The sequence below is a fragment of the Protopterus annectens genome, chromosome 1.part2 (assembly GCF_019279795.1).
Source record: "Protopterus annectens isolate FY-2018-M chromosome 1.part2, PAN1.0, whole genome shotgun sequence".
Lineage (NCBI taxonomy): Eukaryota > Metazoa > Chordata > Ceratodontiformes > Protopteridae > Protopterus > Protopterus annectens.
The window spans coordinates 1240325316-1240343264 of record NC_056727.1 but is presented as its reverse complement, the minus strand read 5'-3'; the positions used below and the strand labels follow the sequence as shown (position 1 = coordinate 1240343264).

At 42.1% G+C, this 17949-nt stretch overlaps 1 protein-coding gene across 2 annotated transcripts in view; it reads left to right on the top strand.

The window, feature by feature from the left end:
- The window catches only part of MTFR1L (mitochondrial fission regulator 1 like), a 462922-nt gene that overhangs the window by 301499 nt on the left and 143474 nt on the right, over positions 1-17949 (top strand). For both annotated transcript variants that reach the window (XM_044060114.1, XM_044060115.1), the window contains exon 6: positions 10025-10337. In XM_044060114.1, coding sequence (XP_043916049.1) covers positions 10025-10337 — 313 coding nt within the window. The remainder of the gene's footprint in view (positions 1-10024; positions 10338-17949) is intronic.

The following is a 17949-nucleotide window of genomic DNA, read 5'->3' as shown; positions in this document are numbered from 1 at the left end:
CCCCCCTGTCAGGCTTGAAGTTACGAATATGATTACGAATATGAATTCACTAAAAGTTTTTTCATTAAACTGGTATAATGTTTTAAATAAAATTGTTTTAAAATGGTTGATGATTTTAAATAATGGTAAGAAGTAATTGTAATAAGTCCATGTAGGTTGTACTTCATTAAGACAGAATTTTAAAAGCAGTATAGAAAGTTAATAAGTTATATATATAAAAAATGTAAATTAAAATTTGGTAATTTGATGTATAATATGTATGTATTTTGGTCATAATAGGTAATATACATTCAGATACAAAAGGGTTAAATGGTTTATGACCAACTAATTACTTAATTGACACTAATTGGTTATAACTGCTTAAGATTTTAATATTTAAAAGTATGAGGGACGTTAGTAAATTGTCTTCTGAGGAAGTTGCGATACCTATAGGCGACGAAAAGTGTACGGGTTACTGCACGCTTAAAGACTGTTTTACTTGTTCTACTTGTGGAGTTATTAAAGTGGCTGCTATTGTACCAACTCTAGAAACATTAGTGGTAGCGTAGAAATCTCTCCCATCAGTTGTTCAGTCATTGAGTATTATGAACTTCCTTGAGTATTATGAACTCCCCAAAGTTCAAATGGAACATATCACAGACTCTTGCATTCACTGGTTGATGTGTCCTGCAGAGTCTGTCATTCCCCGGGCAGGATACCATCCAGTATTTGGCAGTTTCACAGCTTCTTCCACCTCCATCTCAGTAGCCCTTTGTCTTAAGAGGCTGGACTTGATGGAAGTGATGGTATGCTTTGTTATCCCCTTCAAGGATTTTATGCTGTTTTTACAGCAGATGTGAAAGTGCAGTAGTTTTGTGTCATAGACCAGTTTTCAAGTCAAGTGAGAATTTCCAAAGCATGCAAATCACACCTATGGTGATGGCTTCTCCTAATCATACTCTGGTCAATTCCTTTCACTTGCAACTTCTCTCCTCAAGTGGCTGTCTTCATAGATGTACCTTCACAACCTTGTAAAGAAGCATCACCATGAGCAGGAAGTCCAAAGCTATGGTTACATTTGGAAACCAGTATGCATATCAGTGCTCCTGAGATGATGATGGCTGTTCTCACTTGCCGGCCTTGCATTATCCCCTTTAAGTGGTGCAGCTGCCATTAACGTGAACAAGACTGCTGCAAACAAGTTGGAAATCTCCACTGAATGAAGAAGCGATGAGGTTATGGAAAAGCACTGTGATTTGCTTTCTGGTAACCAGTCGGCTCGGGTCTGTATTACCTTATCGAACAAAACACTGTTTCATTGATCTGAAAAGGTCGAAACCCCTAAACAGCGAGGACACGGACCCATCAATTTTTTTTACCAGGGAAAAAAAATTGGTGGGTCATTTTTGGGACTTTGTCATTTCTTCCACTATGGTGTAGTCTTGGAGTTAGCATGTTTAAGTAGGGGGTGTGTGGGGGCACAGCCCCCCACAGTAGGTGTTGTGGTGGGGCGAAGCCCCCCACTTCATTTTGTGTTTGAATTTTTTTTTGTTTTTTGCAGAGCAGCAGGGGGGGGGGGTCGCTGTTCCATGTATTCGCTCTTTAGGGGTTTCAGCCTTTTCGGAACGATGAAAGAGCGTTCGCTCTTTCTATCGTTTGATAAGGTAATATAGACTTGGCTGGCTCATACATTTTCTGATTCCACAGAAGTGGATATTCATTATAGTATTCACTGTTGCAGCCTTCCTTTTTGGGATGTCTGCCTGCCACTAGTCCAACTGGCCAACCCAACTTCAGAGCTTTGGCTTCCCTCATGATTCCATCTGAAGCCTTCCCACCAAAGATTCAAGGGTGTTAGTGGTGTAAGAGGTGCCTCAGTTGACACCATTTCCAGATCTTTATCGCATGTTAGTCCTTTAATCCATCCTGCTTCCAGGAGCTGGGTAAGTACCTTACAGGGATTTTTTTTCTCATCTTTGTTGCTTTATTTGTATGTATCAAATATCTGATTGTGACAATGATACTGAAACAAATATTTGTTAAAGTTAATGATGGTCTTGTGTGTTTAGAAAGCAAATTCTCACAAAATTTTCGAAAAGTAGGGCTTGTTTTGCTTTAGCCCAGCTTGTGACGTGGACTGCTGTCCACATTGTGCAGCTTCACCCCAGGACAGTTCGAAAACGGTCACTCTGGAGTTTTGCAGCAAAAAAAAAAAGGAGACGCACGCCTTGTTTCCTGCTGCCACAGCAACAGCAAAAGCCTGCAGGAACCTCCTGCCAAAAAATAAATAAAAATAAGCAGTTCGATAAAGAGACATGGGGAAAGGCGTTATGAAACTGTGGAAGTCCTGCTGGATTTCTCATTTCCCTGGATGAGGTATGAGTGTGGTGAGACACTTTTAGAGCCCTTGCCTGCTTTTTCATCTGAGGTTTTTGACGTGATCACTTTTCATACATCTCAGGTGTTTTCCCAGACCAGATGTGCCACCCCTTCTGAGATATTAATCCCTTCAGTTTTGGATTGTCATCACAGAAATGGAAGGCAAGATCCCCAGGATATTTGTCCTTGAGGCAGTTCACAGAGGCTGGATTGAGGTCTTAGTCCCCTGCTGCGATTGTAGACCTCAAAGGCTGTTGTACTTAAAACCATGAGACACAAGACACTGGAAACCAAACAGGTGGCAGTCATTTTGCATCAGCAAAGGTCATGCAGCGAGGTTTTCATGTCCTTTCTGAAGTGTAAAAGACAGAATTAGAAATTTCAGATGTGTCTGGGCCCATTTTAAAGAGAGTAAGTTGTAATCTCAACTTGAGGATTCTGACTTCCATAGTTCAGAATCAGACAAACTGGTTTGTATGGGTCAAATCTTCAGTGCTGAAGCTTATGAATTGGACAATGAGGACACACTATCCTCTGTTCCCCCACTAAAGGATTTCTCCTTTGGCGACACCTTTCATTGGATAAATGAGGTGTTTCAGTGGGAGACTAAGGAATACTCGTAGCCCAGCTCAGATATAGGATTTTCATGGGCCTTCTTGAGCCTAGAGCACTAGTTATTCTTCTAGTGGTGAATGGTCTCAGAGGAATTCTTTACAGATGCATTTCTGGAGCCAGACTCCCTTTCCTTACTCCCAGGAAACCTGACTGCTTCTAAGGGATCAAGGATTTTCACAGGATGTTCGTGTTTCACTGTTGCAGTCATTACATTTGGGTTATCTGCCTGCAGGTAGCCCTCAGCCAGCCTGAATACCAGAGTTTTGGATTCCTGTGTCGGGTGCTGTCTCCTCTTCCATGACGTCAGGTCGTCAGGGGTATAAAACATGCAGCCGACGCCATTACATCAGTCTTTCTTGCCGCGCGGTGCCCGAAGCAGAAGCAGTTCGCAAGTGCCAGTCGGCAGACTCTGGCAATTTTCATTTTCGACTTTCAGAACCAAAATCTTCAAAAAAAGCTAAGTACCCCGTTGGGGATCCTTTTTCTTGCTCTTAAACAGATGTCAGCAAAAGTTAAGAATTGTATTACCCGTGGAAAGCAAATACCTCATAAAGATTTTCATTCATACTGCATTCCTTGCTTAGGCCCAGACCACAACATCCCTTGCTGTTAGTTTTGTGCCTTATTCAACCCCCGAACTATTCATTGTCTGGCTACTTTTGCAGCAAATTATTTTGGTACTCTGTTTAACTATCCAGAAATGGCTTCGGTAAGCCATCCAACTACCAATATTCTGAAAACATGTAAAGATAAAGACAGAGACGGACTGCATAGGTCCAAAACTGCCGACAACGCTTCCGTTAAGCTAGTCGCCAGTACTCAGTGAGGCACTTTCGCAGCCCCTGATACCCACTACTTCAGTTTCGCAGGCCTCTGCGGAGCCCCTTTCAGAATCCTATATGCCGTGAGATGCTTCTTCGACTATGGAACCTGCGGATGTATCTACCTTGAATGGGTCTGGAGCCGCTGTGCAGACACCAGCTTCTGGGGGTATATTCAGGCCTACAGACTTGCATTTCAAACGGACGCCATCTTCTTAAGGCCTAGAACTCGATCCATGCCTAGAAAACCGACGTCCAAACTGCATGGTCAGGCCCATATGCCTAAAAAACAAATGATAAGAATGGCTGAAGACCTTATTACTGTAATTGGGGGAAGTCATCCTTCCCCCTCTAAGAGACCTAGAACTGATTTTCCTTCTGATTCTTCTGATTACCAGGATTTGCCCTTGTCTACCTATGAGAATTCTGATGCAGAGGATTCCATTCCGTCTGCTTCCCCTCCAGCAGATTTTTCTTTTGGTGAAACCTTGCACTCTGTTGGTGAGCATTTCCGCTGGGAAACCCAGGATTACTCTGACTCCAAAAAAGAGGCTTCGGGAAATCTTACTCCTCCCTCAACACAGGCCTTTAACTATCCCTCCTGTTCTGGACATTGTAGATAATGCCTTCTTGGAATCTAGCCTGACCCCAGATTCTTTACCTCCAGCTCCCAGAAAACCTGACCGGTATTAGAGTTACCTGACACTCAAATTTCTCTTCAGGAATCCTACTGCAGATCCCGAGACCATTTCCCAAGGACCAAAAGGCATTAAGGTTACTACTGCTAAAAACCCTATCCCCTCTGATAGAGATTCCAGGGCCTTGGACAGATGGGGTAAGAAGATATGCACTTCTGCTACTTTGGCCATTAGGGCCTTAAACTGCCAGTTTCATATGTTAAACAGCATATTATGGGACTACTTAAACAGAAAATGATGTTGATTCCTGACTGTGCTGAACATAAAGAATTATTCAAGATTTAATGCATTCTGCTGAACAAGTTGGTAAACACGGTTTTGATTCTTTAGAAGCACCTTGCAGGGCTGCTTTCACTGGGTCTGTACTTAGAAGGCATGCTTGGCTTAAGGAGCAAAACTTGCCAGATCATGTTAAAGCTAAATTACTGGATGCTCCCTTAAACCAAGACTGCCTGTTTAGCAACAAAGCAGAAGTCCTTAAAAAGATGGAGGAAAAAGCTAAATCTATGCAAACTGTTAAATATTTCCTGCAAGTACAGCCTCCCAGATTTAGTAGGCATTGGCCTTCTAAGAATTGGTCCTTTCCAGTCTCTTCCAGGCCTTCTCAGCCGAAACCCAGGAACAGCAGACCACCCTAGGCTACAGTCTCAAGGTACACACAGGCCTAAGCAGTGGGGGCTCCCACTTCCAAAGCTGGAAGTAGTAATACTCCCCATGACTTAACCTTAACCCTTCCAAGCCCTGCTCAACTGACTGCTCCCTTGGGGGGAGAAAGATCGCCCTGCATGCAAAAAACTGGAAAATCATTACCCAGGACAAATGGGTTTTAAATGTAGTTTTCCAAGGATACAGATTCCACTTCCACACCTTACCAACCCCAAACAGTTGGCCAGACCTACCCCAAAATCAGTGGGCAGAGGCTCAACATCAGGTTCTCTCTCTCAGTATCAGGGCTATTCAACCTGTCCCAGCAGAAGAAAGGGGACAAGGTATTTAGTCAAGACTTTTCCTGGTACCCAGAAAAGACAGCTCCTGGTGTCCTATCCTGAACCTCTCTATTCTGAACACCTTTTTGGTAATCCCAAAATTCAAAATGCTAACAGTTCAACAGCTGCTTCCTGTGCTAGGCAAAGATGCCTGGCTGGCAACATTTGACTTAAAGGAAGCTTACCTGCACATTCCAATAAGGGAATCTTGCAGAAAATGGCTACGCTTCAGAGCAGGGTCCATGCACTTATCAGTTCTCTGCACTTCCCTTTGGCTTATCTACTGCACCCAGGGTATTCACAAAGTGTCTAGCTCCAGCCATTGTACTTTGCAGGCAGAGAAATATTCAAATATACCCATACCTGGACGATTGATTCAGGCAGAAAGCCAGGACATGCTATTAAAACATCTGGCATTTGTAAAGAAACTTCTCAACTCGCTGGGGTACACCATAAACGAAAATAAATCTCATCTAGTACCCTGCCAACAAATTGTATTCCTGGGAGCAAGCTTGAACACAATTTCCCAGATGGCTTACTTCACGCCAGAGAAACAAGTTTATTTGACAGCCTACTTCAAACTACTGGCCACAAAGACCCAGCTATCTGCAATGAAAATCCTGCAAGCTCTGGGGTTCATGGTCTCTTGCATTCTACTAATTCCATATGCAAGACTGCCTATGAGGAAACTACAATGGTATCTAAAAAGTCTATGGTGTCATCATTTTCAGGACCTGCAATCAGTGATTCCTATCATTCCTTGTATAAAGACAGAGTTCCTTTGGTGGCCAGAGGCTTGCCACCTCAACAAGGGGCTCCCTTTCAATCTAGCCCTGCCGCCCAAACCCTGACTACAAACTCATCAGGCTACGCATGGGGGGCTCATTTGGCAGGGTGGTGCATTCAGGGCAAATGGAACCCGAATCAGATGCACCTGCATATCAACAAAATAGAAATGTTAGCTGTACAGAATTCCCTGACAGCCTTCAAAGACCACATCCTTCCAGGACAGTTATTGGTAAAGAAAGACAACACCACAGTTATGTGGCACATAAACAAGCAGGGGGCAACCCACTCGTACCCTCTCTGCAGACTAGCCATGGCTCTGTGGAACACAGTCTTGAGCTACCAAGTGCACCTATGAGCTCCATTCCTGCCAGGCAAGCTAAATTCACTGGCAGACAACCTAAGCAGAAATCTCATGGACCCACACGAATGGAAACTGGAACCAAAAATATTCAACCTCTTGAGGAACAAATGAAGATTCCAGAGATAAGACCTGTTTGCCTAACTTCAGAACTTCCAATTGGACAAATTCTGCACAAGAACTTCCCACAGTCAAGCTTGGAAAGTGGATGCCCAGTCCTTTACCTGGGAAAGCCTCTTAGTTTATGCCTTTCCCCCCTCTGCCTCTCCTCTCGAAGGTTCTGCTAAAGATCAAACGGGACAAACCAAGGACAATACTGATTGTGCCAGACTGGCCTTGCCAGCACTGGTACCCCGTCTTGCGCAGTATACTGCTGGATCCTTGGCACCTACCTCAGACACCTTCCCTGCTGTCCCAGCAGGCGGGCCAGATTCTGCACCCTCAGCTTCAAACCCTGAGCCTTGCAGCCTGGCTAATTCCTTGAGCTCTCCAATAGCATCTCTCAGCAAGCAAGTGCTAGATGTCATTCTGGAAGCAAGGAGACCTAGTACTAAAAAATCCTGTGCTGAAAAGTGGAAAATATACTGTTCTGAGCCAGACTCAGGGGGGGAATAGGCATTGTGGTGCCCAGCTTACCTCATATTCTTCAGTACTTTACAGAAATACTCCACAGTGGCCTATTCTTCTTGTCAATTAAAATTCATGCCTCTACCATTTCAGCACATTATAATAATGAACCACCCCTCTTCTCTCACCCCTTCTTAAAGCAATTCCTCAGAGGGGCTAAAAAAAGACCCCCCCCCCCCAGGCAAGCCCCTACTCCAGCCTGGGGCCTTAACTTTGTATTGGAAAAGCTCACTCTCCCTCCATTTGAACCAGCTGCAACTATAGAGATGAAATTCCTTTCTTGGAAAACAGCCTTCCTTCTAGCCATCACTTCAGCAAGAAGTGTCTGAATTACAGGCCCTCATGGCAGTGGGAGCTCTTCATTATCTTCCATGCAGCCAGGGTTTCCCACAGGACCCAATCCTTCCTTTATGCCCAATGTGGTGTCTATTGTGGCCCTAAATCAGTCCATTCATTTGCCTACTTTTTTCCCAAATCCAGAAAACAAAGGAGAGAGAATACTGCACTCTTTGGACATGCACAGACAGCTTTATTTGGACAGGACTAAGCCTCTCAGAAAATCTGAACAGCTGCTAGTTGGCTTTGCTGCATGGGGCAGAGGGGAAGGTCATTTCAAAGCAAACAATTTCTAAATTGATAGCCCATTGCATTCATTTCTGCTATAAGCACCATGGAAAACCTACCCCACAGGGGATTAGATCAGATTCCACCAGGGCTGCATCTACCGCTACAGCCTTTCTCAGAGGAGTCCCTACCAGGGACATCCTAGAACCTACTACCTGGAGTTCTGTACATACCTTCACCAAGCATTACCACATGCCTATTTTTTCTAAATCCAGAGCTGGTTTTGCCACTGCAGTTTTGCAGGGCTTAATAGCTGGTCCTAATGCTCTCTAACTTCCTCCTCCTCCTTTCCTTAGCTTTGGGAATCAACCCAAATAGGGAATCAACCCAAATATAATGACTGCAACAGTGAAACACGAAGAACATAGTACAGTTGTGTACACTTACCATAAATGTAGATGCTAGAGTGTATTCACTGTTGTAGTCCTGGTTACCCTCCCTCCAGCCCCTAACTTCTCTTGGCTCTACCTTTTCTTGATTGGTGTATTTGCTTTTTGTTGGAGGTGTAACATTACATATAATTGCTTCCCATTATGGGGGCACCTGACATCTGGGGCAAGGAAAACTGATGCAATGGTGTCTGCTGCACGTTTCATACCCCTGATGACCTGACGTCATGGAAGAGGAGACGGCATCTGACACAGGAATCCAAGACTCTGGTATTCAGGCCGGCTGAGGGCTACCTGCTCGTAAATAACCTAAATGTAATGACTGCAACAGTGAATACGCTCTAACATCTACATTTATGGTAAGTGTACATAACTGTACTTTCCTTTGTAAGAATTCTTTGGCTGATTCAACTTTTCTGTTCCTGGATTCCACTAAGGGAGGAATTTCAGCACAACTCTTGGAACACTATTCCCACTAATGAGGAGAGTAGAATGCTTGACAAAGTTTGGGGGAAACGTGCACTTTCAGAGCCTTTAACTGCTAGTCCCAAATGCTTTCCTATCATCAGTTTGCTGGAAAAGATGAGGGCTAAGGCAGATTTGATCAGGATAAGGATGTGAAGCAGGTGATGCTTAAATTACATAACTTTTCAGCTCAGGTTGCCAAACACACGAAGACGTGTGGCTATAATACAATGGATGCATCATGCAAGATAGCAACTACAGGGTCTGTTACTCTGAGACATGCCTGGATGAGGACACTGCCTTCCAAGTCATGTACAAGGATTACCTCTTCGGAACTCTACTCACTTTTTGGAACTCTACTCAGGTTTTCAGAAGACTGGAAGGAGATGGTCGAGATTTACTGATCCACTCTCCTAAATTCAGCCGGAATTATTGTGTGACTTGGGCTTCTCTGAATGCTTTCATAACAAGACACTACAAACTGGATATGATCTCAGGTCTTGTATTTTTTTTTTCTTTGAGAGCACAGTCATTGGAGTTGCATTCCCATGATGATCACTTAAAATAATGAATATTGTCCTAATGATTTGAAGACTGACTTGATCAGTTCAGATACAGAGTTGTGATGTACTTAAAAAAAAATGTAGGTCTGAATCATCAGGATCCTCCAGCTTCATTCCCACCCTAATTCTTGCCGCCTTAAGTCAACACGGTGTAGGAGATGTTTGGGTATATTTTTGCATTTATGTATGTATTCTAGTAGTTTACAATGCTGTACTTTGGAGAGGCAGAGTGCAGAGCATTATGAATAAAAAGAGAATTTTGAGCCTGCGGAAGTTTCAGATGATGGGCAGCCCGAATACTGCTAGCTTTAGTCTCGCTGCTTTGAAGAAGATGGACTGTGATCATACAGATCTGTCATTATGTTAAGTACTTGTTTCATTTTCTGATAATACAAGAACATTGTGTGGGATAGGTTGAAAGAAACTGATAAAAATAGGGAGCAAAACAGCATTAATGATTTTTGGATATGCATATGGGGAGCTGTACGAGAACAGAGTTTGACATATATAGAAGATGGGCATTAAAGCTAGATGAGTAATGGAGAATTGTAAGCCAGTAACAGCTTGACAAAAGTATATGAGATTGTCACTTGATATTCCAGCCAATGAAATTTTCATAGAGCAGACAATACATTGCAAGGAACATTTTCATCTGTGTGCTTTTTTGACAGTGTAGTATTCATTCCTTGTATGCTATCTACTGTACGTAATCTAATGCTTCTGTTTTCCAGCCTCTGACTCTGTGACACCAGAGCTCTTGTCGCCTGATGATTGCTCCTTGGCTTCTTTTGAGGCAGCGTCATTTCAGCCTGCCTCATTTGTAATCAGTGACATAACAGAGGAATCTGATGAAGAGTCCCAAGGAGTCCCGTTGTCCTTCTCTGGAATGTGCTCATCAACGTTTGACTTCAAACCAGGACTTAATGACAAAGTTATTGCAGAGGAGGAAGATGATGATACATTACCTCTCTCAAAGTCGAGCAGCTTTGCGGACATGATGGACATGCTGAAGGACATCAACAAGATGAAATTAAATAAGGACTGGTGAGCTTAAGTGTCCTGATCCTGTCTGTATTAGTTTGGCTTTCACTTCTTTCTCTAGTTATTTTTTACCAGTTGCCTTTAAAGCCTTTAGCTGTTCCCTTTAGCTGTTCAGTGCATAAAGGCTGCCACTGGTGCAGTTCTTTCTAGACTCGGCTGTATCGTCCTCTGATGTATTCTGGAATTGTCCAGCATATGAAGGACTGTCATGGTCTCTTGGCTGCTTTACTTTCTAGGAAGATGTTTAATGTGGTGGAATTAATTGAGAACCCAGTGTCACAAAAAGGTTGGCATTTTGATGTTAGTTTATTTTTCTTTTGACTGCAGAGATGCAGTTGTAGACTTGATTGATGAATTTCTCCTTCTCCCTTCAACCAAATTTTGCATATAACTATACTGTGTATAACTGGTGTGAGTTGTTTGACATGGTGTAACACGTCAGATGGTGAGTTATGATAAGCCACAGACTGCTTGAAAGGAAACTTGGCATAATGAGGTAAGTCTTTGAGAACTTTCCTTGGTTCATGTTTTTTATATATATATATATATATATATATATATATATATATATATATATATATATATATATATATATATGTATATATATATATATATATATATGTGTATATAATATAAATTTGCTTTTATTTATCATGCTCTCACATGTATTGCAAATCTTTTTTAAACAGGCATTCAGTAAATCTGCATGAACAGGCATTAAGTAATGTACGCAGTTACCCATACATTTGCTAACTTGATTACATAACCTCTGAAAATAGAGGCTGCTATTCTAGTATAAAGGATACTTGCACATTAGTAAATGTTGAGCATTTGAAAATGTGTATTAGTGGGTTTGTCATGTATTAGATCATGTGATTGGTGCTTTGAAATTCAAAGCAGTGGAGGTTTAGGAAGGAACTAGGTGGGGCAGAAAATGTTAATATTGTGGTTAAGAGGTGGGGTTTAAAGCAGGTCCAGAGATAGGTATGTGCGTGTGTGTGTGTGTGTGTGTGTGTGTGTATAAATATATATAAATATATATATATATATATATATATAAATATATATTTATACATATATATATTTATATATATATATGTATATTTATATATTTATTTATATATATATATATATATATTTATATATTTATTTATATATATATATATTTATATATATATATTATATATATTTATATATATATATATATTTATATATTTATATATATTATATATATTTATATATATTATATATATATATATATCGCAAGGTTTATATTTGAAGTACAGAGATGAAGGGGTTATCAGTGGCTCAAAACAATGTTTATCGCTGGAAGGTACTAGTAGGGCTCTTCAGGTATACATGAATTTGTATTCTGAATGGATTTCAGTAATAGTGAGATGTGGTTCCATAGTTTAGTCACTGTATTTTGAATGTAGGGAGTCACTTGCTTATAGTGATTAGGGATTTTTCCCTAGAGTGTAGAACACTATTGGAGGAATAGTGCTGTATTAAATTAAGGGCTGAGCAATTTTTTTGGCTTTTAGAAATTTCTGTGTATTGTAGCTAGATGAGAAAGGGCTTCAAAATGTGGTAATTCTAATCCGTTTAATTCTGTGAGGTCTTGGCTGTAGTATATTCTATTGTTATAGTCTACTGCAAATTTGACAGTTTTATTGTAACATTACATAACAGTTGATGAAAACTGGGGCAGAATAGAGGAGAGGTGGTAATAAGAAAGAGGCTGTACGTCTTTCTGGTCATGTTGGTGAGAGAGATTTTTATTCTGTGTAATTTATTTAGTTTTTGATGTTTTTTAAACCATGTATCATACATGGTGGCCTAATTTCAACTGGTCATCTATGATTACACCCAGTGGATTTGTGTGGTTTACTTTTGTCATGATAGTGTTGGTAGAGACAATAGTAAATTGTGTTTTGGTAGAGATGTGTTTTGAGGTGAAGATCGTTTTTGGGTTTAGAAGTTGTGAATTATTTAGCCATTTTTCAGTCGATAAGGATTGTTGTACAATGTCTTAGGGTTTACAGGGAGACTTGGCAGAGCAGATTAGAATAGAGTAATCAGAGTATTGAACTAGGGTAGCACTTATTTAGCAGTGTAGAGGTCACCGAGTATGTTAAAGTATGGGGCCTAGTATAAATACTTGTGGGGACCGATACTTACTGGCAAGTAGTTGGAGAAATCATTTTTTCCATTTTCCTGCTTGTGCTCTGAGAGGAAGCAATGAAACCATCGCAGTGAAGAGTTGGTGAGCTCCAAGGATGAGAGTTTATGTAAGTTTCTGGTATCAAAAGGTTTTTTTATTTTTATTTTTTATTTATTTATTTATTTTTTTAAGTCTAGAAAGATGGTGGAGACTAGGCTTCTGATATTTGTGTGGGTGTTGACAACATTAACAGAATTCATCAAAGCAGTAGTTGCTGTGATGACGATGGAAACCATGTTGGGTTGAAGATTGGAGCTTAACCTGGTTATCTATAAGATGGTAGTAAAAAAATACTCGTATGCAACTTCTCAATATTTTTGATAGGGGAGATGAAATGGCAGTTGGCATATAGTTTGAAAGATTTGTATTTGTTCCACTCTTGCGCAGTGGAATAATTAAATTTTTTTTCACAGTGAGGGGACTTTATTTTTCAGATATGGATCAATTTACCATAATTGAAACTGGATATGCAATAGCCTCAGCTGCTCTTTTAAGATATTCACCATTTAGATTGTCAAGGGCAGTTGTAGTAGCCTTTATTGTTTTGACACATTTTTTAGTGGTGTCTGTGGGAACTGGTTGGAAGTTGTGTTGAACGTGAGTTTGCTTTGGAGCATTTCCTTTAAATATGTATTAAAAGAATATGGGCAATAATTAGCTTTATTTGTAAAGCAGTGTATTAGACTCTGCATGCTTTTGTAGGTATAGGTACATTCTGCTGCTAGTCACAGATTCAGAAACAGAAGTCTACAAGAATTAATCTTCTGTCTTTCTTAAAGGGCCATCTGTAGTGGACTGACTTTTGGGTTCTTTTGAGAGCCTCCTTATTTGCGAGTACTATGTAAATCTCAAGATGTTTTGCTAAAGGTGTACATGCTTCCTTGTGCATAGAGATATCCTTTCACTAGTTTAAGGAGGGGTGCAGAAAACACCAGCATCTCAATGTTCTTTTAAGCCATTTACATGGAGTCTCAAATCTGTCTGTAATTAGAAAGTTCCTTTGTACCTTCATGATGAGCCTGGACCTTTTTGCTTCTCTCCTCCTCTCTCAGATCACTAAAAACTACCATGTAGGCTTATTCTCTTCTTTGGCCCATAGCATGGTGTTTGAAGGGTGCATAGAGTGACAGGGCTTCATCCCAGCAGCCAAATGACTTTGTTTTGAGAAGCTTGCACGCTTGCATAAAAATTTGCATGCTGATGTCTGTGGAGGGAAGCCCTGTGCAGAAAAGAGTTAGGGGTGTCTTTTCCTGCAATGTCAGGCAGAAGTCAAAGGAAATGTAAAGGAGCATAAGGTTTTGTTGTGACCAAAACCTCTGTTTTCATCATTTGTACTGTTGCAGCTTTGAATTTTCATACATGATGATCCCTTGGTATTTTAAGGGATTAATGTACTGCTTATGTGTGGGTGCCCTTGTAATTGGAGATGTAAACCTTCCTGAAGCTGTTACTGTTGGTAGGGAGACCCTGAGTAAGGAACAGCATGAACACATTGAAGTACATGACTCGAAAGCCAGTTTGCATGGAGCAAGCACTTAGTCTCCATGATATGATTTAGGTAAAACTTTTCCATGTGCAGAGTCTACTTTTTTTCTCCACAAGGAAAATAGCTCTGGCAGGTTTGAGTAAGACTTTTGGACTTTCCATTGTTCACAAAAAAAAAAAAAAAAACATTGTACCTTTAGATTAGTTTGCAATTTCTCTTGGAGATTGAATGGTTGAGGAAGAGTTCTGTTTAGTTGCACAGTTTGTTTATACCAGGTCCTGTGTAGACTATTGCCTCTATTAGAACTTCAGACCCATACTTGTCCATGTGCTAGTGTTCATTTGCATGCCCTGAGTGAGAAGATACAGGCGTAGCTTCTGGGGAAAGCTAAACGGTGGATGTACTAATCACTTTGATTGTTGTCTAACAGAGGAGTCTCAGGGAATTCTTTGTGTGACAGACAAGGATAACAGATTTTCCTTTCTACTTTATATCTCCCTCTGCCCCCTCCCCCTTTGTTGGGAACCCTTGTATTTTGTGAGGCATTGAATGATTTTTCCTACTTTCCTTTGCCCCTTTCACCAGTAAACATTCCTTGGGTATCTAGGAAGAAAATAGGATTGAATCGTCATTCTTTTGGAACTTGTTCTCAGGATTGCTACTTTCTTAGCCCAGAAGCACTTGGGATCTGGATCTGCCATTCTGTAGAAACTGTCACTATGTAAGCCACACCTGGAGTGGTCCGGACTTTGTGGTGTTTTAAGTCTGTCTTCTGCACTATATTTTGTCAGTGTAACCAGGTGCAGATGCAGCACCTCTTTCCACAGGCAAAGATTCCAAAGCTTTCGACATGTTTAGCAGAAAGGGTGTCCTTCTATACCATAGTAGCTTTCAGCCCTTAATTGTCTTTTCAAAGAATCCATAAGCTTTGTGTGATTGAGGAGGGCATTGAGAGAAGGAGAGAATGTGCTCTCTTTCTGGATGCACTTAACATGTTTCTGATTGCACTTTTGAATGCATGAACAGCGTGACAGCCTCTCCTTCTGCGGGTGCCTGGCTGTTTGGGCTGTCTTGGCTACAGTTGTCTTTATGTTCATCGTGCATACAGCTGCAGTCATAACAGATGGGTTCTCCTGCCGTCAGGCGGGTCCTCGGTCGGCCGAATTCCAAAGTCTAGGTTTGGCGTCGGTTGTCGTCGCTTCTTCCCTGACGTCAGTGTGACAGGGGTATAAAAGAACCAGCCGACGCCTTTTTCTCCAGTCTTTCTTGCCGCGCGGTGCCCGAACCAGAAGCAGTTCGCAAGTGCCGGTCGGCCAGCTCCTGAGATTACGAATATTTTTCAACCGAAGACTTCTTGAAAGCTAAGTACCCTGTTGGGGAATCTTTTCTTGCCTCAGACCGATGTCAGACAAAGTTAATAATTGCATTTCATGTGGGAAGCAAATACCGCATAAGGATTTCCATTCCCTCTGTATACCTTGCTTAGGCCCAGACCATGACGTCTCGGCCTGTCGTTTTTTGTGCTACATTCAACAGACGCACTAAGCATCGGGCAGAGTTCACCCAACACTATTTTGGCAAAAAGTTTAATTACAACATGTCGTCGGATACTCCGACTCCAATTTTGAGTAAATGACGTAAAGATAAGGACCGACATACGAGGTCCGCGACTTCTACCGACACCACGCTAAAGCCGACTACATGTGCTCCGGTTCTCAGCGAGGCGCCTACGCAGCCCCTGACTACCGATGACACTTCATTAGCGGTGTCTTCTGTGCCCGAGGTCGCAGGTTCTTCGGCCCTCACCCCGACTACAGATACCGTAGTCACTCTTGGCGGGGAAACTCAGAGTTCAGACAGGCCTGCCACCTCTCAAGGTGTCTTCAGGCCGCCGCCTTCTTTTTTCCATTAAGGCTTACACTAAATCTAAAGCAGCCATGCATTCTAAACGACAAGCTCCACAGGGCCCCTCTCAAGGCCCCATGCCTAAAAAGCAGATGCTCAAAATGGCTGAGGATTTGATTACTCTTATCAGGGGGTTCTCAAACCCCCCCCCCCCGGACAAAAGGCCCAGAGTGGAGGAAGAATACCCTTCCTCGGACCAGGCCTCCATTACTTCAGAACATTCTGAGGACCAGGAACATTCTTACTCCCCTTTTCGAAGATTCTGATGCAGAGGAGTCCATTCCCTCTGTCCCCCCCCCCCCTGAGGATTACTCTTTTGGGGAAACCTTGCATACCTTGAGGGAACACTTCCACTGAGAAGGCCAAGAGTACTTAGACTCCAAGAAAAGGCTCAGGGATTTTCTTTTGCTCCCTCAGCACAGGCCTCTGGCTATACCTCCTGTCTTCGACATACTAGATGTGTATTCAGAGGCCAGCCTTAACCCAGATTCTTTACCTCCAGCTCCAGTCAAGCCTGACAAGTATTACCGGGTTCCTGATTCACACCAATTCCTATACAAAAGCCATGCGGCTGACCCAGAAACTATTTCACAGGGTCCCAAGGGAATTAAGGCCTCCACTGCCAAAAATCCATTACCTTCTGAGAGAGATTCCAGAGCTTTAGAAAGGTGGGGGAAAAAGGCATACACCTCGGCCACTTTAACCATGAGGGCTTTAAACTGTCAGTTCCATATGTTAAAGTATCAACAGTTTTTGTTATCTCAGTTGAAAAGCAAAATGTCACAACCTGAACAACCAGACTTGAAGGAGTTGCAGGATTTGTTGCATAGTGCAGAGCAAGTGGGTAAACATACCTTGCAATGTGGTTTTGATGCTTTAGAGGCCTCTTGTAGAGCTGCTGTTAACAGGATCAGTCATACGTAGACATGCTTGGCTCAGAGCAAACCTTACCAGATCATGTCAAAGCAAAATTACTAGATGCACCTCTTCAAAAAGATGTATTGTTTGGTGTTAAAGCTGAGGGGGTATTAAAGAAAATGGACGAAAAGGCAAAATCAATGCAAACCGTGAAAGATTTCCTACATGTACAACCGCCACGTTTCAGTAGAAATTGGCCCTCAAAAAATTGGTCCTTTCCAGCCACGGACAGACCTCAAAGAGGTAGATACAGGCGGCTGAGAGGTAGAGGGCAATCTCAAGGATCATTTAGAGGCAGACCATGGCAAACACCTACACCAAGAGGGGGTGAGGATAGTTCACAGCCATTCAGAAAGCAGACCCAATGACTTCCCCCCTTGCATGCCAAGCAAGCATCAAATGGCAGCACCTTTAGGCAGAAAACTGGCATTATTTTCAAAAAATTGGCATATTGTCACAAAAGACAAATGGATCCTGGACATTATAGACAGAGGCTACGGATTCCACTTTCACACCCTTCCAAAAATGAGAGGCATGCCAAACCTGCCACACAATCAAAGGGCAGAGGCACAAAAACAAATTTCAGATCTAATGGACATGAAAGCTAATTCAAGAGGTACCTGCACACGAACAGGGTCAAGGTTTTTATTCCAGACTATTCCTGGTACCAAGGAAGGGCAAAGATTGGAGACCTATTTTGGACCTATCCATCCTAAACACATACTTACTCGTACCAAAGTTCAAGATGCTCACATTACAGCAGCTTCTTCCCATGCTGGGCAAGGAGTCTTGGCTGGTAACATTGGACCTCAAGGAGGCATACCTGCATGTCCCAATCAGACAAGATTGCAGAAGATACAGATTTCTTGCAGGTTCATCCCATTATCAATTCTCTGCATTGCCCTTTGGCTTATCTACTGCGTCCAGAGTGTTCACGAAATGCCTGGCATCAGTAATTGCCTTCTGCAGACTTCAAGGGATACAAATGTACCCATATCTGGACGGCTGCCTGATCTAAGCGGACAGCAAACACTCTTCTGAAACACCTGGCGTTTGTAATAATGTTGTTGAAATCTCTGGGA